This window comes from Capra hircus, chromosome 7 (genome assembly GCF_001704415.2).
Source record: "Capra hircus breed San Clemente chromosome 7, ASM170441v1, whole genome shotgun sequence".
NCBI lineage: Eukaryota > Metazoa > Chordata > Mammalia > Artiodactyla > Bovidae > Capra > Capra hircus.
This window is the reverse complement of record NC_030814.1, coordinates 49,132,524-49,156,718: the sequence shown is the minus strand read 5'-3', so window position 1 is coordinate 49,156,718 and position 24,195 is coordinate 49,132,524. Positions and strand designations below refer to the sequence as shown.

Sequence of the window (24,195 nt, the reverse complement as noted above, 5' to 3'; positions counted from 1 at the left end):
TGTGTGTATGTGATTTGAGAAACTGCCCTCAGCTCTGCTGCTTCATCCAGAGAAGCTTTATTTCAGGGAAGCCTGGATAAGGGTAGACCTGGGTCTGGGTCTTTGAACCAAAGAATTTGCTACTTCCAGCTTTTATTTATTCATTTATTGGCTGCAACGGGTCTCCGTTGCTGCGTGCAGGCTTTCTCTAGTTGGGGCGAGTCAGGGTTACTCTTCATTGTGGTTCATGGGCTCTTCATTGTGGTGGTCTCTCTTATGAAGCGCAGGCTGTAAGCATTCAGGCTTCAACAGTTACAGCACACGGTCTCGGGAGTTGTGGTTTGTGAGCTTTAGAGTCTGGGCTCAGTGGCTCTGGCTCACAGGCTTAATTGCTCTGAGACATGTGGACTCTTTACAGAGCAGGCCTGAACCTGTACCCCCTGCACTCGCAGGCAGGTTTTTATCCGCTGCACCACCAGGGAAGTCCACTTTCAGCTTTTTTTGCGATCGAGTTCTAGCACCACACAGCCAATCCAATGGCTATCCCCGCTCCACAAATCTCAACGGAAGCCCCACTCTGTGTCAGGCCTTATGCTAAGCACCGGGGACAGAGGGAAGACTAAAATTCAGGCCAGCACACAGATGAATCACACAGAATTAACAGAATTAACACAGGTTGGCTCAAAGCAGTCGGAGTGCAGAAGAGCACACACCTCCTACACCCCACCCCGAAGGCAAACTTGGAGGCCAGTATAGGGCGGTACAGTCTGGGTGGACAGAAAGTGGGGACAGAGCCTGAATTGTTGTCTTAAATCCAAAAGAATCCACCTTCCTGTTTCTTGGTCACACTGTGAGGCTTCCCAACGGTCAGCGTTGCTGGGAACATAAGCCAGCCGAGTTGTGTACAGTTCATGCTGTTCTGAGAAGGAAAAGTATTTTGCAGAGCCAGTTCACAGAGCTGTGCTAGAACTAGGACTTTCCCACAATGCAGAAGTTGTGCATCTGTGGATTCTTCCAGTTGGAATGGGATTAAATAAACAGGCCCTGGTGTCGATGAAGCTGTCTTGAACCAGGTGAAGGGTAAAGGAATTAAGAGAAGCCTGTAGTGCTCAACTTGAATTAGTGTTGGAGGATTAAGCAAAATCTCTAAAGAGGTATTAACCGTAAGGGTTTTCCATGTCACTCTCTAAGGACAACTGATGAATACAAGCCTGAGTGAGACATGCCCAGATTCATTTCATCAAGTCAGTTCAGTCTTTCAGTATTCACTTCTGTCAAGGAAAGCAGTACTTGGGCCTTACCTGCATCTGAGGCAAATGTTACTAAAGCCACAAGTACCTTTTCTCCCACTGAGTTCTCAGCCCTAGAACTTTCTCACAAATAGCACAGCTGCCAATTGACTGGTGTCTGTATAATCATTGGCATCCTTATATTTTCAGCATATACAGTGTTCTCAGCTGTGTCATAGAACCTCAACTTATCAGTGGCGGAGGGACCTTAAAGGCCAACTGCTAAAACTATTTTGTTTATTTATTTTTTATTTGGTTGTGCCTGGTCTTAGTTGCTGCATGAGGGATCTTTTCCTTTAGTGGTGGCATTCGAACTCTTAGTTGCAGCATGTAGGATCTAGTTCCCTGATCAAGGACTGAACGTGGGCCCCCTGCATTGGGAACACAGTCTTAACCGTTAGACCACCAGGGAAGTCGCTAACCTATCTGTTTTAAAGCCTAGGAATCAGAAGTCGAGCGGAAGAAAGCCCAAGTCATTCATTCATTCAGTTGGCATTAACAGAAAGCCTTTAATGTATGCTAGTACTTTGGCCACCTCATGCAAAGAGTTGACTCATTGGAAAAGACTCTGATGCTGGGAGGGATTGGGGATGGGAGGAGAAGGGGACGATAGAGGATGAGATGGCTGGTTGGCATCACTGACTCGATGGATGTGAGTCTGAGTGAACTCTGGGAGTTGGTGATGGACAGGGAGGCCTGGCGTGCTGCGATTCATGGGGTCGCAAAGAATCGGATGCGACTGAACTGAACTGAACTGAACTGAGGCAGTTTAGGCAGTGAACAAGACAGGTGAATATCTTTCCCTAATAAAGCTTCCACTCAAATGGGGTGGACAGACAAAAAGCAAGTAAACAGCTGCTTTGAAGAAGAGAAACTGGATGATGCTATAGAAAGTGATGGAAGCAGGGGTAGATTGATGCTGCTCTGGTTAGTCCTGGCGGGTAGGGAGGCTTCTTTAAGAGGTAATGCAGAGAGTGAAGGCTCAGAAGAGCCAGCCAGACAGTAGTGTATTCCAAGCAGAAGGCACGGAGGACGCCAAGGAGCAGGGGGCAATGAACTGACTGATCTGAGAAACAGGAAGAAGGCCTGCTTAGTGAGGGAGACTGGTTGGCAAGGAAGTCAGAGAGGTGGCGTGCGTGCCTATGTGCATGCTAAGCTGCTTCAGTCGTGTCTGACTCTTTGTGATTCTATGGGCTGTAGCCAGCCAGGCTCCTTTGTCCAAGGGATTCTCCTGGCAAGAATACTAGAGTGGGTAACCATTTCCTTCTCCAGGGGATCTTCCCAACTCAGGGATCAAACTCAGGTCTCCCACATTGAAGGCAGATTCTTTACCATCTGAGCCACCAGGGAAGCCCCTCAGAAAGGTGGGCAGAGGCCGTATGTGACAGGGCCTTGGAGGCCACTGGAAGAGCTTTGATTTTATTCCAGTGTAATTCAAGACTGCTTCTCATTCATGGAAACCCAGTTTCTCTTTTCAAATATCCTCTGTGCCAAGCTCCAGTGTGTGCCATGATGAAATCTATTTATTGAATGACTTTCACTTTCAATGATGTACTAGGCCCAGAGCCAGACAATTCATTAACTCTCACATCTTCCCTGTCACGTAGAACTCTCTCCTTCCCTGTTTTATAGACAATTCTCCTGCTCATAAATGGCACCGCCTCTGTATTCATTCATTCATTCACTGATACACTGATCGGCTCATTGATGGATTGAGTCATTCATCCACTTATATTTACTGAGCACTGGCTCTATGAGAGGCACTGGGTCTGCCAAGACCAGTAAGAAAGGTGAGATTGTCCTCAGCGGGTTATCACTGCACAGTGGGGACATCATGTAAAGCATGAGTTCACAATTCAAGCCATAATGTGAAGAAAGCCCCCAGAGAATTGATGGTATCCTGGAGCCCCAGGAGGTAGTGACTTGTTCTCTGAGTGGCTTCATGAGCCTGTCAGTAGTTGAAACCTCTCCAAGCCTCAGTTTCCTCTTCGGAAAAATCACCGTGTCAGACCAGGTCCTTTCTGAGGTTTCTTTCTGGCCTGGCATGCTGGGTTCCAGGTGTCATAGGGCGGGAAGGAGAGCAGGACAACCAATGTAAGAGCCTCTGGAGATGACAGTGCTTTCAGCTTCAGTCTTCAGAAATGGGATTGTCACTGTCTGCAAGAAACTCACTGTTTTCCTTTACTCTCACATAACTACCATATTCACAACACTTTGCAAACCAGATATGTAGATGTTTTCTTCCCCACTCTGACCTGTTCTCTGACGCTAGCTGGGTACCCAACAATTCAGTTCAGTTCTGACACTGTTTACCTGGAGAACAGGAACGTACAACTGAAGGGTTCAGTCCCTGAAGACTGCCCCTGCTTCCGATGCCAATGTCAAGTCGTAGGTTGCCATCTGTACTTCTGCTAACTGACTGTAAATCGAAGTTCCAGTGACTCACTCCTTGGGTTTGATTACTTGCCAGAAAAGCTCATAGAACTCAGGAAAGTATTTACATTTACAGTCTTAGAATAAGTGTACCAATGAACTGTCAGATAAAGAGATATATAAGGTGAGATCCAGAAAGGTCCTGTGTGCCAAAGATTCTGTCCCCTGGAGTTGGGGTGTACACTACCCTCCCAGCACATGCATGTATTCACCAGCCCAGAAGCTCTCTGGACCCTGTACTTTTGAGGTTTTTTATGACAGTTTAATCACAAAGGCATAATCAATTATTAACCCCATTTCCAGCCCCTCTCCCCTCTTAGGAGAATGTTGTTGTTTAATTGCTCAGTCGTGTCCAACTCTTCTGCAACCCCCTGGACTGTAGCCTTCCAGGCTCCTCTGTCCATGGGATTTCCCAGGCAAGAATACTGGAGTAGGTTGCCATTTCCTTCTCCAGGGGATCTTGCCGACCCAGGGATCGAACCTGAGTCTCTCGCACTGGTGCGTGTATGCTAAGTCTCTTCAGTCGTGTCCGACTCTTTGCAACCCTATGGACCATAGCGTGCCAGGCTCCTCTGTCCGTGGGATTCTCCAGGCAACAGTACTGGAGTGGATTGCTGTGCCCTCCTCCAGGAGATTGAACCTGCATCTCTTATGTCCTCCTGCATTGGCAGGCGAGTTCTTTACTACTAGGGCCACCTGGGAAACCCCCTTAAGAGAATAGGGGATGGGCTGAAGGTTTCAAGTGTCTAATCAAGGCTTGATCTTTCTGGTCCCTATCCAAGAGTCTACCAAGAGTCCTCTCATTAGAACAAAAGACCACCTACCACCCAGGAAACTCCAAGGGATTTAGGAGCTCTGTGTCAGATGGTTCTATCACTCAGGAAATTACAAGGGTCAGTTCTGTGTCAGGAACGAGGACAAAGATCAAATAAATATTTCTATTTGTAAATCACAACATCACAGCCCACTGGGAAAGAGCCATCACTTATTAATGCACTCAATAAACTGTAATGAGAAGCCACTCTGTCCCAGGCCCTGGGCTAGGTCTGGTGACCAGTAGTGCTGAATAAGATATGTGGGAACAGACAAGCTTTGTGGGCTTTCCCAAGGAGAAAGGGTAAAGAATAAATACACAGACACACACTGAATGTCAAGTAGGGTTGCCAGATTTAGCAAATAAACACAGGATTAATTAAATTTGAATTTCAGGTAAACGGTTTTTTAGTATATCATGTATTGCATAGGGTATACTATAGTGTGAGCTGGACACTCTTGGTAGTTGTTTTCATTTTTGTAGTGGAAGTGTATGACTTACGCTTTGATTGCTGACATCCGTCTCAAAGATAGCTGTCTGGCTATCTCAAATTGACACACTGTCAGCCACACACTAGATAAAGAGCCATGCCACCTCCTCACACTGAGGCTCCTTTGTTTTAAAGATCTTGGTTGATTTTGATAACTGATCATTTGGAGCCACTTTTTGCTTTCTATTTTCTCTTACCAAGATTTCAATTTCTGTTCTTATGTTTTAAATTCGCTAATAAAGAGTAAACCTGTGAAACCCTCAACCCTCATTGAAAGTCCTAGGCCAGAGCCCACTCTCTCCCTCTCTAACCTGAGACCTCCTTGTGCGGCCCCAGGTATGCGATGTAATTTCTAGGTCTTATAAGTAATAAGCCTTTGTTTTTTCAAAGTTTCCTGATCACTAGTGCTAAAGGGTATCTTGCATTCATCGTAAGAACCACATGGGCTTGTCCAGTCACAGCATTGATTACTGACAGTTTAACAGTTATTAGCACAAAACACATACTAAACTAGTTCTCTGGGGCTTCCCTGGTGGCCAGTGCTTAATACTCACACTTCCATCTCAGGAGGCATGGATTCAATCCCTGCTTGGGGAACTAAGATCCCACATGCCATGCAGCTCAGCCAAAAAAAAAAAAAGTACTCTTTGTTTATCTAAGATTCAAATTCAACTGGGCAGCCTACATTATATCTGGCAGCCCTAATGACAAGTTGCCCCCGCGAGGGTCCCAAGGATAAGTAAGAATGTGTCAGAGCATGGGAGCCACATTACAACCATGGGAAACTCCACTCATGGTTTCACATTTTTCAATGCAGAAATTACAACCACTTTCAGGTTTTAGTGGGGGCTGACGGGAAGTGTGCTAAAGGCTAAGAGTATCACTTATTAGTGGTTCAGGGACCACCCAGCCCCCAATCTATGCCATATCCCTGCTTCTTCTCCATCCAGCTCCCAGTGTCTGTCCACAGACCCCAATAAAGTATGATATCTCAAGAGGAACATATGTACAACTGAAGGACCCAGGCTTGCTGACCTGAACTGACATCACTCCAGGCCTGAGGCACACACCAAGGGGGCTGCCTGGCCCGAAAGCTTCCTGGGAACACAGCCATCCTGTCCAGGGTGAACTTTGGGGCTGACAAAGAAACAGCAGGCTGTCCTTTAGTGCAGGGGCTCAGCAAACTCTTAGGGATATTTTAGGATCAGAGAGTCTACTTAAATCCTCAGTCCCTTAACACCAGGGTCCACAGAAGCTTTCAGCACCTCTGTTCTGTCTTTCCCACAAACAGAATCTAAACTGAAAGCTCCAGAAAGGCAAGACTGGATTCCTCTCCAAGCCCCACACAGCCCTGGTCCAGCATCTATTCCACAGAATAAATTCCTTAACAGCAACAACAAAGTAGCAGTGATATTAACAAGGAGGAGAAGCTGTCAGTAAGAGCTAAACTATGCTAAGAACTTTGCTAGAGGAGAATTATCTCATTTTATCCTACAACAACACTTAGAGAAGCTAGGTTTTCTCCCTCTGTTTTACAAATTGGGAAGTGAGCCCAAACAAGCTAAAGTTTGCCAAGGCCATGTTATTAGAAAGGGAGTCTTGATTCACACCCAGATCTGACCTCAAAGCTTAACATCTCAATTTTCTGCCATGTAATTTGAAACGACCTTTGTACACTGCACTTAGTTTAATGCACTCATTTTATAGGCCAGGAGGAAGTAGAGAACAGCAGAGCAGTGAAGGGTGTGGCACCAGTCAGAGTGCCTGAATTCAAATCCCTGCTCTGGCACTTTCTGTGCGACTGAGAAAAGAATTCAATTTCATCATCTGTAAAACAGGGATAATCAGTTGTAAGACTGTGACAACCCATGTTGGCTACAGTTGAAGTCTAGAGAGAGTTGAAGGGAGAACAGACTCCAATCCAGTCGAATGAGTCTTCAGGAAAGTTCCCTGGGTGCAGAATTACCCTTACCCTAGGAGGGCCAAGGAGAGAGGAACCCCATAGGAGATCTAGCCCAGCATACTTCAAAGAAACCCAGGTCCACAAAGGCCCAAGTCTGTGCCTTTCATCTTGCCAAGTAACTCAGGGGACTTTCTAGTGGTCTAGTAGCTAAGACTCTGCCCTCCCAGTGCAAGGGGCCAGGGTGCGATCCCTGGCCAGGAAACTAAATCCCATGTGCTGCAGCTAAGAGTTTGCCAGCCCCAACTAAAGATTTTCCCATGCCATAACTAGAGGATCCTTCGTGCCATCACTAAGACCTGGTGCAGCCAAATAATGAATTAATTATTTTTTTTCAAAAAAGGAACCCAAGTCAAAAAGATGATCCATTGGAATTCTTACATCTGTGCATGTGAAGTCCAGGAAGCTCTGCTCTGATGCCTTGGTGACTTTGGGCAAGCCCCTTCTCAAGATCTTCTGACTCCAGACTTCTCATCCATTAAACAAGTCAGCTGGATGAGATGATCTCTGAAGCCCCATTCCTCCCAACTTTTAATTTTAAGACCTTTAATCTGAAATTAGGTCAGAGGTAAGGGGAACACAAAGTCACAAAATGTCCAGGCTGGATCTTGGGAATGACTGAACACAGGCTCCTGGTTAGGCCACTGCAGCAATAAATGAGACCCACATTGGCCTTGACAGCATAGGGCAAATATTGGGGTGAGACAGGTGTTAAAGGGATCATTGCAAAATTACCGGAGAGTGAGTCTTTTTGCTAAGTGTTTGTTGAGCATCTGCTTTGTGCCAAACCTTTGCTATAAAGTGGACAAACATTTGGTATAAAGTGGACAATAAGGCAGGCATGGTCCCTGGCCTCCAGGGCTTACTGTGGTAAATGGTTTTAGGGAGGGAACTTACAGAAGGATCTGAGAGGGTCTCCTTGAGGAAGTGAACTTTAAGCTAAGATCTGAAGGATGAGTAGGAGTGGACTCTGGCAGATGGTTATGGGGAGAACTGCATTAAATGATTTGCTGTAGGTGATCAAAGAAGTCTTTGTCAGAGCTGCCAGGAGAATCCCACAGAACCCTAACCTCTTAGAAGACAGGGCCAAGTGCTTAACCAAGTGGTCAACTTAGCATTTCCGTAATGACTACCAGCCTACGTCTCCTGACGCAAGGCACAAAGTACAAATAACATCACCTCTGTGATAGTCCTGCCAGAAATGCATAGCCTGAATCTAAATGTGAAGACACATCAGACAAGCCCAAATGGAGGGACATTTCTGCAGAACAAGTTGGCCTGTATGCTTCAAAAACATTAGCATCATGGAAAACAAAGATAGATTGAGAAACTGTTTCAGATTGGAAACTAAAGAGACAGTGCTAAATGGGCATCATTGAGACGATTTGCAAATATGGACTGAATATGGACTGTTCATTAGATAATAGTATTGTAACCACTGTCACATTTCCCGAGTTTGATCATTGTACTTTGGCTATGTAAGAAATGTCCTTGTTCTGAAAACACACAGAAAAATTCCTGGGGTTAAAAGGATGCGTTGTCTGTGTTTGTCTCCCAAATGGCTCAGAAAAAATAGAGACATAAAGCAAATGTGGTAAGGTGTAAGTGAAAGTTGCTCAGTCGTGTCCAACTCTTTGAGACCCCATGGACTATACAGTCCATGGAATTTTCCAGGCCAGAATACTGGCGTGGGTAATCACTCCCTTCTTCAGGGGATCTTCCCAACCCAGGGATCAAACCCAGGTCTCCCATGTTGCAGGTGGATTGTTTCCCAGCTGAGCCACCAGGGAAGCTGGGTAAGGTGTAAACAGTTGATGAACTGGAATGAACAATATACAGTTCTTGGTACTGTATTTTAAACTCTTCTGATTTTTTTTCAAAATAAAAAGTTATCAATAAACAAATAGAGAGACTTCCCTGGTGATCTAGTGGTTAAGAATCTGCCTGGTAATGCAGGGGACATAGGTTCCATCCCTGGTCCAAGAAGATCCCACATGCCACAGGGCAACTAAGCCTGTGCGCCACAACTACTGAGCCCGAGGACCTAGAGCCCAAGCTCCGCCAACAAGAGAAGCCACCACACGCCGCAAGGAAGAGTAGCCCCTCGCTCACAGCAACTAGAGAAAGCCCTCACAGAGCAATGAAGACCCAGAGCAGCAAAAAATAAATTAATAAAAAATAATAGACAAGTAAAAATAGAAAGAAAAGTGCCAAGTGGTCACCAGCCCAGTCTTGGTGGCTGACAGTGTTCCGTCCCATATACCCTCCCCTCCAAACCCCTTGGAATAATGCCTCCCTGTCCCCGACTCCCATGGGGAACAGGATACCTCCTCTGTGTTGGGGACGTTGACGATCTTTTTAGAGAGCGCAACATGGCCCACCACTCCCATGTCCAGAGGGAACACAATCTCCGAGTCAGGCGCCACGAGGCACTCCTCGAGCACAGCATCCTTGTGGACGTTGAAGAGCCGGGTGGCCAGCTCCGCGATGCCGTTCCGGGCCCTGTACATGAATAGGCTCATGCGGTCGGCCTGCAGCAGGAAGCACAGCTTCTTCATGACATTGAAGATGCACTTCTCCGCCTGCAGGTTGTCCTGAAAGTCCCGCAGGAGGTCGAAGATAATTTCACTCTCTTCCACGCTGCTCAGCGGGTGGTAGTTGCTGAAGTCCACGGCCGCCTCCCTGGGTCCCAGCAGGTCTGAGATGACCTTGGCGCGGTAGCGCCGGTTGTAGTACTGTTTGGCAAAGCTGACATTCGAGTCCAGAAACTTCTCTACTTCCTCTGCCGTCACCTCGCCCATGGCTGGGAATTGCACTGTCTATTTCTGTGGATGGGGCTGAGGCTGGCCTAGACGTCTCTGAGTCTTGTCGGTGAACCTCGTTGGTGTGGCTGCAGAGCAGAATGAGTGAGCTTGGGAGATTAAATCATTAATATTTCCCCAGAACAAGGATTATGAGGATCAGGGTGTTCCGGATGCTCCTGGGCCCCAGATGGGAGAGGTGAGAGTTCTCTTTTCACCTTGGTCCGCTAATAGGAGAAGAAAATTTGGCACAGAGCTGGCATTGAGATGAAATAAAAGAAAACGCCAGAAACAGAGGCTGCAAACTGGTAACACAAGACATCTGCTGTTATAGAGATGCTTTCTTTGCCCTCTATGGTATTTTTCTTCTACATTTGACATGAAAGCCCATGTTTACTGCTTAACAGGTTCGTTTAGCTTCTCTCAGAGAATCAGAAGATCTAACAACTCCATATCCAGTTTCTCTGTGGCAGAAATGGCTAGAGCTGAGAGGAACTGGGCATTCACCTCCTGCCCCTGGCCCCTCACCCCACTCTTCTTCACCCCATCCCCAGGATCCCCCTAACACACGGCTTCCCTCTGCATGCTCACCACTGAACCTGCTCCCCTTGTGTACATTATGGGCCAAATCTCCACATTACATCTCTGAATTTGAAGGACCCTTATAAAAACAGGGCTTCCCTGGTGGCTCAGCTGGGAAAGAATCCACCTGCAATGAGGGGGACCTGGGTTTGATCCCTGGGTTGGGAAGATCCCCTGGAGAAGGGAAAGGCTACCCACTCCAGTATTCTGGCCTGGAGAATTCCATGGACTGTATAGTCCATGGGGTCGCAAAGAGTCAGACACGACTGAGTGACTTTCACTTTTCACTTTATAAAAACAACACCTTTCATAGTTTTTTTTCTATTACAATACACGTTTACTGCAGAAAATACACACAGAAGACCCTTAAAATCACCCATAACCCTGTCATTCAGAGGTAACCTTTAGTTAACATTTTTGTTTCTGTCCTTTCCGTAGAGGCTTAACTTTCTATTGTCCTTCAGTCCCTGATCTTTGTTTTGGCATATTAGGGTGCTTTTGCTGGCTTCAGTCAGTATCTTCTTGGGTTGTCAGTCAGAAACGCACACAATAGTGTGGATTTTATCAGCTCCGGTGAGGCTCAAAATACCAGAATCCTCATTAGGTTGTCTCTCCAAACCCACCAGGGCAGGAAGAGAGGAGAGCATTCTTTCTGGATGAAATATACTGTAGTGACTATGGATATATATATATGAGAGCCTGGCACACCTGTGTTGTAAATACTGTGGAATGTAGGATCATAGACTGTGGTTGGCACTTTGAACTGTGTAGTGAACTTTAATGGAAAGTATTAATAGATCACTCCCTTTATTGTAATTAATTCCCAGGATACTGTGCCTATTCAACACTGTGTATACAGATGACCCTTGGTCTGGTGGACCTTGCAATAACTTTTCTGAACACATCCACCATAACTAACGTGAGCCCTCTGTCTAGAATGTGAATCCCTGGCTCGCCAGCTCCTCAGCCTCAAGGTCTCAGCTCATGCTAGTCACCCTTAATTGTCTTATCTCAAGGAGCCCCAGTCACTCTCTCCCCAATTCCTGCCTGTCATATCATCCATTTATTTCCTTTATTACTAATAAAATGTGTTTCCTTGTTTTATGTTTGTCTGCTCTGTGTCTTCTCTTTACTGTGAGCTCGCTCCAGTGAGGGCAGGCACCTGTCAGGACTGATTCCTGAGGCTTTGCATAATCCCTGATGCTCAGTAATGTTGTTTTTAAATGATGTTCGTGGTGGTTCATTTTATGTGTTAGTTGGGCTAAAGGAAGCCCAGGTAGCTAGTAAAACATTACTTCTGGGTTTGTCATTAAGGGTGTTTCAGAAGAGATTAGTTGAGTCAGTAGACAAAGTAATGAATTTTACCCTCCCCAGCACAGGTGAGCTTTTCCCAATCCATCAGGAGATTGAATAGGAAAAAAAAAAAAAAGGTGAGGGGAGGGTGAATTGGCCCTCTGCTTGAGCTGGGACATGTATCTTCCCCTGCCCTTAGATGTTGGCATTCCTGATTCTTGGACTCAGACCGGGACTTAAACCTTCGTCCCCTGCACTCAAACTGAATTATATTACTCTTGACTAACACAAAGTCCTGTATTTCTATTTTTGGCTGCACTGGGTCCTCCCTGAGGTGTGTGGGCTTCTCTCTAGTAGTGGCATGTGGGCTTAGTTGTCCTGCAGCATCTGGAATCTTAGTTCCCCAACCAGGGATTGAACCCTCATCCCCTGCATTGAAAGACAGATTCCTAACTAACTACTGGACCACCAGGGAAGTCCCACAAAGTCCTATATATTCTTGATTAAAATTTAGAAAGTTCAGGAAGTCACAAAGGAAAAAATTGAAATAAAACATAATCCTAGATATTATCATCGCCAATATTCTCTGTATATTTTTAAACCTTTCCATACTTATCTATATCTATATATATATTCTCAACCTTGACATTTTGGGCTCAGTAATTCTTTGTTGTGGGAAGCTGTCCTGTATACTATAAAGATGTTAAGCAACACTCCTGGCCTCTACCCACTAGATGCCAGTAGCACTCCCTCCCCTTTAAGTTGTGGAAATAAAAAACATTTCCAGACATTTCCAAATGTCCCCTGAGATCAAATTATTCCTATTGAGAACAACTGCTCCACTGCTCTGCTGTTTCTAATTTTCTAGTAGTATAAATTATGCTGTAATGAACACTTACATTTCTTAGTGGAAATATCTAGAAGTGAAACCCCAGGCCCAAAGAGCTTGCAGCTATCTAAGGGTTTGAATAAATAATGCAAAATTTGCTCTAAGAGGCTCTATCAGAGTGTGTAAGGCTGTTCTTACCCCTACTGAGCCCCTCAAAAAATTGAGCAATCTTTCTTAATCCTGACATAAATAGCACTCCGAAATTTGACCCCAATATTCCTTCTTATTTTATTTTGCACAGTTTCTCTACACATACTCTAAGCTCCACCCTAGTGTTTTGCATTCTCTCTGACTTTGCCTCTTGATTCTTGCTGAGCCCTTGACCTGTCCCATACCACCCAGTGCAAATGCTGTTCCCACCATGGATTCTTTATGCTGCAGTTAGACTTTTTCTACTTTGAACTCCAAACTATTGGTTTGCTTCCATGTCAATAGGACTTTCTACAATCTAGTCTGTGTCATTTCTATACATTTGTACTCTCATCAAACTCAAAGTCTTTGAGGATAGGAGTAAAGCTTTACCCATTTTAAAAAGTCTCTAAAACAGCCCAGCCAGGTCCTTTCCTGTCATATGCCCACCAGGCTTAGTTCTGGCTGGGAATATAAGCAACTCTTTTGCAAGAAATCTATTTTTACCTCATTTTCCAATATGCCAGAATGAGACAGTCAAACCTGCTAGCAAATTTTAGTGCTAATTGTTGGCTAGGTAGGGATAAGCTAGTATTTGCATCAGGTCACCTCCTATAAGCCTGTTCAATGGACCTGATTTCAGATGTCAGTGAAGGAAATTTGAAGCTTCTTTCATTGGAAACAGGGGCTACCAGTACGCATAGGAGAGAATGCTTTCTGTCCAGTCTAAACACGAACATGTTCTACTTGAAAGGAGAAAACAGGACTGTAGGCCCAACAATGCCACTGACTCATTCTATGACCTTGGAAAGGTTCTGTCTTCTCTCAAGGCTCTGTTGATTTTCCTAAGAACAAAACAGAAGAGTTGAATAACATCATCTCTAGCACTCCTGGTTCCAGGACTCCGAACGGGCTGGAGTGAGGGAAGACTGACCAGATGGTTGACCTGTCTGTTTCTGACCACAAGCCTTGCCAAAGGATCCTCCTGGAAGAAAAGCTGGAACTATTTATTTAACATAATCTCTACCCCAAGATCTATATTTCACTGAAAAGAAAATTGAAAAGCTTTGAAAATTTAGGTGACTCAAATCATAGGTGATTTTAAAATTTGTGTTGATTGAGATAAAATTCACATTACATAAAAACATCTTTTTAAAGGGTATAATTCTGTGGTTTTTAGTGTATTTCATATGTTGTGCCCCCACTAATCTATTTTCTCATCCTCCGGTAACTACTAATCTACCTTCTCTATGGATTTATCTATTCTGGACATTTCCTATAAATAGAATTCTACGATATGTGTGTGGCCCTTGTGTCTGACTGTTAGGGAAAGCACAGTGATTGAAACCGCCCACCCTGGCCAGGCACCGTAGTAACCATTTGCATGCGTTGTTTTATGACAGGAGATCCTGATAAGGAATACGGAACTAATAAGCCACCACCAACCAGAAGAGTTCAGGAAAGGTCGAAAGGAGACATTGTGTGTCCATCCACTTCCCAGAATCCCTCTTGCTAGCATCCATCTTGGCTGAGCGATGCGTGCACCACCAGGAAAGACTGAATTAGAATGACTGGCCAAAGACCACCCAGAAACTAATCCCATCACCATAAAACCCGAGACTTCGAGCCACGCGGCAGAGCTGTTCTCCTGGGTGCCCTTACCCTATTGCTCTCCACCCGGGTGCCCCTTCCCAATAAAGTCTCTTGCTTTGTCAGCACGTCTCCTCTGACAATTCATTTCCGAGTGTTAGACAAGAGCCCAGTTTTGGGCCCTGGAAGGGGTCCCCTTTCCTGCAATGTGACCATTCTCATTTAGCATAATATTTTCAAGGTTCATCCATACTGCAGCATGTAACAGAGCTTCATTCTTTTTTCTGACTGAATAATGTTCCATTATGATGGATATAGATACTACATTTCATTTTCCCATTTATTAGTTGGTGGACATGTAGGTTGTTCTCACTTTTTAGCTATGCAAGTCTTTGTGTGGACATGTGTTTTTGGTTCTCTTAGGTATATACACAGGAGTGGAACTGCTGGGTCCACAGGTGGTTTTAAGACACTGAGTTAGGAGGTAAAGAGGGAGGAATAAAGGAAAGAAACAGGGCACAGCAAGGAATCAACTGGGTGAAGGAGAGGTATGTGTGGAAAGGTATTTTGTGAAGCACCTTTTGGAAAGAAGAGGAGCCTGACATTCAGGACCTGCTAGAACGGGAATGGGTTGTGTTGTATGTCAGTGGCCATCACAAATCCTAGTGTTGTGTGAAAGCTGTCCACAGGCCCCCACTGTTCATCACTTGTGTTAATAGCAATGATGAGGGAACTAAGGATGTTCAACTAGGAAGAGGCTCTGAAAGATTATTGGGAGTGGAGTGTGCCAGCTTGTTCAGTGAGGAACCAGAGAGCCAGACAAGCCAGTAGGTCAGTAGGTCAGAGACAAAAGTTATTATAATTAGGCAACACCAAGGAATTCCCTGGCGGTTCAGTGGTTAGGACTTAGCACTCTTACTGCCAGGGCCCTAGGTTTGATCCCTGGTTGTGGACCTAAGATAGCCCAAGCCTTGCAGTGAGGGGAAAAAAAAAAGCAATACCCATAGTGCTTAAGAGGTGGTGTGTAAATTATTCAATATCCCTGGACCTCACTTTGGCTAGCTGTAAAATTAGAATTCTTTTACATGGTGGTTGTGGAGATGAAACAATATATTGTGTAATGCACAGCTATGTACCCAGTGCATGTTAAATTGAACCATATAAAATTGCTCCTCTTTGACTATTTTTGTCCTCCAGGGACAGCAGTTTCAGACTGTTCAATTTAATAGTAGTCATCCAACCAATATTAGTTATCACAACTATCGAAGATTAACCTTAAAGATAGTCAAGTCCTTGTCATCGAAAGTAGGTAAGCCCAGGACAAGGCAGAGGATTCGAATATCAGCATTTAAATAGGAAGATGATTCCTGTTATCGGTAAGGAAGTGGTTGCAAATATTTTAAAAATAATTTTTATTGGGGTATAGTTGATTTACGATTTTCCCAGAGGAATGAGGAACTGGCCTAGAATGAGGATTGAGAGACCGGAGGGAAGGAAGTGGGTACAGAAGCAAGAAAAAGGTGTGGAAGACACACTGGTTGACTGGGAGACAGGGCCTGAGAAACTGCCGTCAGCCTGGGTAATTTACGTCACTGGGCGTTGAGTGCCCCCCTTCAGGACCTTTTGCTGGCATTAAATGTTGATTTAGCCTCCATTTCCTGATTGGAGGACTTTCACCTCTGGCTTGCCAAACCGCACCACCGCTGTGAAGCCATAGCAGGGAAGGGTTTTCCTGGCCCCACCTTGGAACTGCTGGAATGGCCTCCAGCCTCATTTTATGGCTTCCCAGGCGTCACAATGGTAAAGAATCCACTTGCCAGTGCAGGAGACACACGAGACTTGGGTTCTATTCCTGGGTCAGGCAGATCCCCTGGAGCTGAAAATGGCAACTTGCTCCAGTATTCCTGCCTGGAAAATCCCACGGACAGAGGAGCCTGGTGGGCTACTGTCCATGGGGTCACAAAGAGTCAGACACGACTGAGCGACTGAACACACACACAAACACACCCTCATTTTATACTTAATCTTGGCTGTCTGCCATATTTCATTTGTTCTTTCCCTTGACCTAGAGTTGATGTCAGTTCCTCACTGTCCTGCCTCCTGATGTTGACGTAATGCCTTTATTCAGCTACATGGGTTTCCTGTTGAGTCTGCCTCCAGAGCGTGGCTAGTCTGTGAAGTTCTCTTTGTTTTACTTTGAGGATCTAACCTGGGTGATGGATGAGCCATGAAAAATTTTCTCCTTAGGTGCATTTTAACCTTTACATCATTTTTATTTTCTCTTCTTTTTTTAATATTAATTTTTACTTATTTGTCTGTGCTGGGATCTTCAGTTGCTGTATGTGAGCTCTTAGCTGAGGCCTGTGGGATCTAGTTCCCTAAACAGGGATCAAACAATTTCCTAAACTCTGGTCTCAATTTTCTCATTTGCCAATTGTGATTGCAAATTGCAATAATGATTCTTATTTTATAGAACTGTGGTGAGGCTTAGTGGCAGTGTATGTATAAAACTTTCTTTGTGGCTAGTTCTCAATAAAAAGTGTATGTTAGTCATTCAGTCATGTTTGACTCTGTGGCCCTGTGGACTATAGCCCATCAGGCTCTGCTGCCATGGACTCCAGCAAGATACTGGAGGGGCCATTCCCTGCAGGGATCTCCTGACCAGGATCCCCAGATCTCCTGCATTGCAGCAGATTCTTTACCATCTGAGCACCAAGCCATAAAGGTAGTTTAAGACTTTTTGGGCTGCACCACAGAACATGCGGGATCTTAGTTCCCCAACTAGGGATCAAACCCCTGCTCCTTACATTGGAGGTATGGAGTCTTAACCACTAGACCACCAGGGAAGTCCCTAGATATTTTGTTTAAATGTATGTAAACATCTTTCTGTCATTAATATTTGTTACACATGACTTTTAATGGCCTCACAGAGTTCCACTGGGTGGCTGTACCATAATTTAACATATTTCTAACTATTGGTTATTTAGGCTGATTTTTTTCCTTCTTTTTTTCTTTTCTTTGGTATTCTTAAAGAACATTTGCTAAATCTTTGTGCACTTATTGTCTTCTCTTTTAATAAAAATATGAACAGAAAGAACAATTTCAACTACTAATCTTTCAAGATGTTGTCCTGGCTATCCAAAAATAAAAGCGTTTAAGTAAAGAAATGTTGAGAAAGTCAATATTTTAGTGCAGAGATCATGTTCCATCTTGAATGACCATTTCCCACAGCACCTAGCTCAGAATCCTGAAAGAGCAAATCTGGAATGCTGGGACTTGTTATCACTATGAAACACCAAATAACAGATCACTTTCTGTACCTAAATATTATAGCAAGGGTGACTTGTACGGCTTCACCCCCAGTGTAAGAGTCGCATTTCTTTTCTTCCTCCAAATCAAATCGTATATGTTCCAAGCCCCCATCCCACAGTGCTGGCAGGATATCCAATCTCAATAATTACTGTGACCATTGTTCCACCCCAGGGTCACGTGAAGGCCTGTTGGTCTAACTCGGTTCAGCTGGAGAAAAGCCCTGTAACCTTTATTTGGTCCATTCTGCGTCCACACATGGGCCCCTTGTCCAAACTGATAATGCCCTGAAACAGTGCTCTTCTTGGCCAGGGTTCTGGGGTTATTTCTATGGCTTCAGCCTCCCAGAGCTACCAAAAGGCACCCACGTGGCAAACCTTCCCACCTCCCCAGGGCAGGACGAGGCCCACATCCTTGCCACTTGAAGATCCTGCCAAGACTAGCCCTCTTGGCAGAGGCTTTCAAAATTCTCCTTTCCTCCTCCATTCTTTCTCTCTCCAGGATAATTCAGTCTAATTTCCCTCAAAGGCCAAAAAGAAGAGAGGATCTCTCCTTGAGTCTGAGAATAGTTACTTCCTATCCTGCCACACAGCATCCTTGGGAGGCAAGTGATCAAGAAGTGCCAAGCCCCCTCTAGGAACTGGGGAAGAGGGAGCTGAGGAAAAGTGGAGAGGACTTCCCTGGGGGTCTGTGGCTAAGACTCCTTGTTACCAGTGAAAGAGGCCCAGGTTCAATTCCCGGTCAGGGAACTGGATCCCACAACTAAGAGCCCACATGCCAGAACTAAGACCCAGCATGGTTAAGTTAATTAATTAGTTAAAAAGAATGGAAACAATATAAATGTCCATCAATGCTTACATGAATGATGGTCCCCCTAAAGAGTGGGATACCATGAAGCTGCTATGGCCAAAGATAGCCACAGCGATATTCCTTCTCCACCCCACATGTCCTTCTCACAATGTGACTTGGACATATCTCTTATTGAGATTGCAAGTAAGTGACTTTTGAGGCCAGATCCTAAAAGGCTATACAGAATCCTATTACTGGAACCTTTGAAGTCTTCAGAGGTCATTTAAGCCCAGACTGCCCTGAAAATGCCATGATGTGAGGAGGCCTAAACTAGCCCATAGAGACAGACACAGGGTGAGGCCCTGAGTCTGCATGAAGAGAGATGTTCAGCCTTCAGCTTCTTCATTCCCTGTCTCCACTCTAGCCACTATCTGACTATATAGCTCTATCAGAGATCCAAGCCAGAACCACCCATGGAAACTCTTACCAAACCTCTGACCCACGGCAACCATGAGAAATAACAAAATGACGATTGGTATTTTAAGCCACTAAGTTTTGGAGTGATTTGTTACTTAGCAATAGATAGTTCATAAAGGAGCTCTTTATGCACTGAGATAGAAGAATCTTCAAAGTTTAGTATTATTAATTTCTAAGAGTATAGAATAATAATTTATACCCATTTCTTTAAAAAAATTTTTTATTTATTTATTTTGCTGTGTCAGGTCTTAGTGACAGCATGCAGGATCTTCACTGTCATGCGGGATCTTTCACTGCAGTGCATGGACTCTCTAGTTGTGGCACACAAGCTCCAGAGTGTGCAGGCTCAGTAGTTGCAGCAGGCGGATTTAGTTGCTCTGAGGCATATGGGATCTTAGTTCCCTGACCAGGGATCGAACCCATGTCTGTCATTGCAAGATGGATTCTTAACCACTGGATCACCAGGGAAGTCCCTGCGCATTTATTTTTTTAAGTATATATGAGAGTGACTAATTGGTTGATGGGGGAGTCTTGTACATGCATAGATCACTGGCTTATCAACCCTAGATGTACGTTAGAATCTTCTGGTGGGCTTTTAAAAAGCATCACCTGATGTGCCTGAGCCCACTCTTTCCCAACTCAATCATAATATCTGAGGATGAGACCAAAGTATTTTTGTTTTCTGAAAGTTTCCCAACAGATTCTGATGTGTAGCCAGAGTAGAGAACTGCTGGTATAGACTAACCTGGAAGGCAACACAGGAAGCTGGTGCTGTGTTTGCCTCCAGAAAGGGATGCTGGGGTAAGAACAGACAGTGTAGGAGAGAGATCTACTTTTCATTGTAAACTCTTTGATATTTTGAACTTGTTTACTACGTGTTACCTATTTCTAAGAATAATCAGTGTTAGTTGCTCAGTCATGTCCGACTCTTTGCAACCTCGTGGACTGTAGCCCACCAGGCTCCTCTGTCCATGGGATTCTCCAGGCAAGAATACTGGAGTGGGTAGCCTATCCCTTCTCCAGGGGATCTGCCTGACCCAAGAATCGAACTGGAGCCTCCTGCATTGCATGCAGATTCTTTACCAGTTGAGCTACCAGTGAGTTCTGGCAAAGAACAATCAAGTTAAATTAAAAAGAAAAAAAAAAGAAAATGAAAAAAGCAAAACAGCTATATCAGCAGAAGGTGAGGTGAAGTTGCTCAGTCGTGTCCGACTCTTTGTGACCCCATGGACTTCTCCGTCCATGGGATTCTCCAGGCAAGAATACTGGAGTGGATTGCCATTTCCTTCTCCAGGGGATCTTCCTGACTCAGGGATCGAACCTGGGTCTCCCACATTGGAAGCAGACTTCAGCAGAAATGAATCCCAAGTAGCAAATCAGGAACAGTCCACTCAACAGTGGCGTCTCAGAGGAAGTGACCTGTCCTTCCTGGAAGAGTGGGTAGTCAGGAAGGGCTGAGGAACTGAATCCTGAAGTAATCTCTAACCTGAGATGACTTCTTTGCTGGCCCATAACATCCCCAGTTAACACATCATTAGTTACACCTTGGAAAAGAGTTTGGGACAGAGTAATGGCTACAATGTAAAACCCTCTGGCTGCTAGTCACCTCTGTGCACCCTGAGACAATGGGACGAAAATGCTCAGGCTTGGTTGGGAGGGGTGAAGAGATCTGGGTTCTGGCTGGCTGGGCTGCTGACATGCTGTTATTGAGGAAAAGCTGATTATTACTTAGCCAGCTCTCCTTTAGCAGGGATTTGGCTATCTGTTTCACACCTTAAGATTCCTGCTGCAGAGAATTGGAGCATGATGAAGTACAATAGGAGTGGTGGACCAATGTCTAGCTGTATAAGGCCCCTGGGGATTTGTATGTGAGTGGGTGAGAGGACCATTAAATAGCAGCCTGGATGCTGAATTAGTGGTGTGAGAGGCACCAATGACAGGCTCAGGAGAGAGACAGCTATAACAAAGAAAACCCCTCCCTGTCCCACCTCAGAATTCACTACTTGTCAGTTGAGTGGCTCTGTTAAGTAACAATATTCCAAGCTGCAATTTCTTCATCTGCAAAGTAGATGAGGGGCTTCCATGTGGCTTAGTGGTAAAGAATCTGCCTGGCAATGCAGGAGATGCCCGTTCTATCCCTGGGTAGGGAAGATGCCCTGGAGAAGGAAATGGCAACCTGCTCCAATATTCTTTCCTGAGAAATCCCACGGACAGAGGAGCCTGGTGGATTATATAGTCCATAGGACACAACTTAGCAACTCAAAAACAACAAAAGTTGATGAGAACGTATGGAATAAGAGAGAGAAAATGATAGCCCTTATTATATTAAACCAGTCCTTAGTGGTATCTATTACACACAGGGATGAGGATAGAGTCTTACATTTGACTAACACGGTGAGTGTAGTGGTAAGAGTGGGCTTTGCAGGCAGCTATAATTGGATTGAAATCATGCTGTTGTCATTTATTAATAACTGTGGGACTGTGGACAAATCACCTAACATCTCTGAGTCTCATTTCTTCACCCGATAAAGGGAGAATCATAACATAACACTCCCTCAAAAGCTTCAGCTGCTGCTGCTAAGTTGCTTCAGTCATGTCCGACTTTGTGCGACCCCATAGACAGCCCACCAGGCTCCTCTGTCCACAGGAATCTCTAGGCAAGAATACTGGAGTGGGTTGCAATTTCCTTCTCCACAAAAGCTTCTATGAGGCCTAAATAAGATAATAAATGTGAAGTTTTGTGCATCCAGAAATAAATAACCAGAAATTGTTAACTGTTGTCTTCTGTTTGTTTGCAACTTATAAGGAGTGGACAAAATACATTACCCATTGTCTAACTTGACCCTCTCCAGGACTCTTGAGTGTGGGGCCATTAATTACTCTTGCAAAGGTGAGATTATGCGATTTGTCCTCATTGCTAAGGGACTGCACCAGGAGCAGAACCCAGGTGTTCTAATCCTAATATGGCTTGTGACTCTGGAAGTTCTGAAGCTGGTGGGTGACAGAAACCTGAGGCTCATCTCAGGATAAGAAAGGGAGTTCCTTGAATGTGTTCTTGAAAAGGGAGAAAAGGAAGCTAACCATTTTGTTTCCTTCACTGGTTTTCTTTCACTCCCATCTATCCTATCATTCTATGCAATCATCATCTGTGAACCCCCCCTACAGGCAATATAAGATGGAAAATGAACAAATGAACATATAATCTATATCGGATAGTGCTTAGTTTGTGGCACATAATTAAATGAAGACTACATGCTAGAAAGTGATGAGCAGGACAGTCGCCAAGGAAAGGGCAGGCAGGTCTTTAGGCTGACATTGGAGAAATAAGTAAAAACCAGGTACTGGAACCAGTCAGTGTCTAGGTAGAGAAAGAGAACAAGCTTGGCAAAAGAGGCTAGGATGGAGGAGAGGGCTGAGGGAAGGAGAGTTGCGAAGTTAGAAGGAAGGAGCCAGGGCCCAGAACGTTGAGGACTTTGGAGGAATAGGGAGAAATCTGACATTATATATGAATGTCAAGGAAAGCCACGGAGGAATTACATTTCATATTTATTTTTATATACTCATTTACATCTTTAAAAGAACCTTTGGGTATTGGTGCCTTCGGTGGAGAGTAAGTTAAACTGGGGCAAGAGGCCCTCTTACTTTGTAGTGACCTTTTCCCATTTAGGGCCTCCATTTCTCTCTCAGTGGGTTTTCCTGGTGGCTCAGACGGTAAAGAATCTTCTCGCATATGTGAGAGATCTGGGTTCAATCCCTGAGTCAGGAAGATTCCCTGAAGAAGCAAGTGGCAACCCACTCCATTATTTTTGCCTGGGAAATCCCACGGACAGAAGTTCCTGGCGGGCTATATAGTCCATGGGGTCGCAAAGAGTCGGACACGACACTGAGAGACTAGCACTTTTTTTCCTCTATCAATAAAAGAGAGGGGTGCCAAAAAGTCGAAGATGAAAACGATACCCCTCTTAAAGGAAGAACAATTTAAGCTCTCCTTAGAGCTTTTCCACGTCTCGCCCGATAGCGAGTCCTCGCATCACCCTCAAAGTAAGCCAGAGGACCGTGATCTGCCCACCTCCAACAGACGAAATCTCCTTTATAATCAGGAACGCGTGGCTTCTTCTGTACAGGACAGCCAATCGCGAGGAGGAAAGCGGCTTGGGGGCGGCACTCTTGCCTGTTCTGGCCGCATCATTGGCTGATAGCCGCGTCGCTCTCTCACAGTGCCACGTGACTGCGCATGCTGAATTTTCGCTCTATAGTCGCCTTCCGCACCTCCCGGCGGGTGCCTGCTCGCGGCTTGCCTCAGTCCCGCCCAGCCGGGCCACACCTCCTCCTGGGGCAGGGCGATGGGCGGGCGAGGGGACTGGCGGGTTAAAGGGAGCCCGGCCAGGGAGTGGGCTACCGCCGCTCGTGCCACGCTACCGCCTCAGTCCTTCCGCGGCGGAGGACGCGCCTTGGAGCCGGGTCGCATGGTACGGCCGAGACTCGAGAGGTGAGGCGAGGGGAGGGACTTGAGCCCGGGGAGAGTGACTAGTTCTGGCCTCCGCGTGGTCAGCGGGTTCCTCTTGGAGTCGTCTTCACCAGTGTCCCACGTGTGGTGGGAGGAAGCCCTCGCCAACGGTCGCTGCGGGCAGTCGTGGCTGGGCAGTGAGAGGTGGGCGTGCCTCGGGGTTATTTCCTCTGTCTGCAGGGGCGGAGGCAGGGCCAGCGTCGAAGTCCCACATCCCCACCCAGGGAACCCCACCCAGGGAACCCCACCCAGGGAACCCGACCCAGCTCCTGCGCTTGAGGTCTGTTCGTCTTTCCGCGTCTAACGCGCCGGGTGGTCCTCAGCTCGTAGCTGAAGGTGCGGCTCTTCCGCCGGAGTCCTCTTCGTGCCATCCAGAACCCAGATATCTGGGAGCAGGACCGAGGAGATGAGGGCCACCTTCACCACTTCAGATGGGTAAACTCGCCTTGGGCAGGAGAGAGGACTTGATTATCTTGGTTTTAAAAACCACACACCAGGTTAAGTACAGACCTCTGCTTCTTTGGGATTCATAGACTGAAGTTGACGTCCTTTCGCTGGTGAGATGGAGACACTGAAAGGACACAAAAAGGGACAGAGCCTTGCTGAAGTCACACAGCAAGTCATTTGCAGAGCTAGGACTTGTACCCAGCTCTTCCAGACTCATCCAGACTATTAGACTGGTCCCCTTCTTTGCGCAGATTGTTGGACCACGGTGAGTTAGAAACATTCAAGACAAACTCCTTTCTGACGCTCATTCTAGAACCTTTTTTCCTCATTCCTAGGGCTCTTTATGTGAAATCTGGAACTAATGTGATATCAGATATTGAGTTAAGCAGAAGTTCTTGTATTCAAAAGTTGAGTGAA

The 24,195-nt window shown here is 45.5% G+C and overlaps 2 protein-coding genes across 10 annotated transcripts in view; one reads left to right on the top strand and one right to left on the bottom strand.

The window, feature by feature from the left end:
• The window catches only part of PDE6A (phosphodiesterase 6A), a 77,193-nt gene extending 67,337 nt beyond the window's left edge, over nt 1-9,856 (bottom strand). Inside the window, exon 1 of one of the 2 annotated variants that reach the window (XM_005683158.3) lies at nt 9,293-9,856. In XM_005683158.3, coding sequence (XP_005683215.1) covers nt 9,293-9,766 — 474 coding nt within the window. In that variant the 5' untranslated portion in view covers nt 9,767-9,856. The remainder of the gene's footprint in view (nt 1-9,292) is intronic. The other variant, XM_005683159.3, reaches the window with a different exon arrangement.
• SLC26A2 (solute carrier family 26 member 2) overlaps nt 23,081-24,195 on the top strand; it is a 29,996-nt gene continuing 28,881 nt past the window's right edge. For 4 of the 8 annotated variants that reach the window (XR_001918291.1, XM_005683163.3, XM_005683160.3 and 1 more), the window contains exon 1: nt 23,081-23,313. The gene's annotated coding sequence lies outside the window, so the exon portion shown is untranslated. Of the gene's footprint in view, nt 23,314-23,346; nt 23,476-23,538; nt 24,044-24,195 lie in introns of those variants that run through there. The other 4 variants (XM_018050167.1, XM_018050166.1, XM_005683161.3 and 1 more) reach the window with 3 other exon arrangements.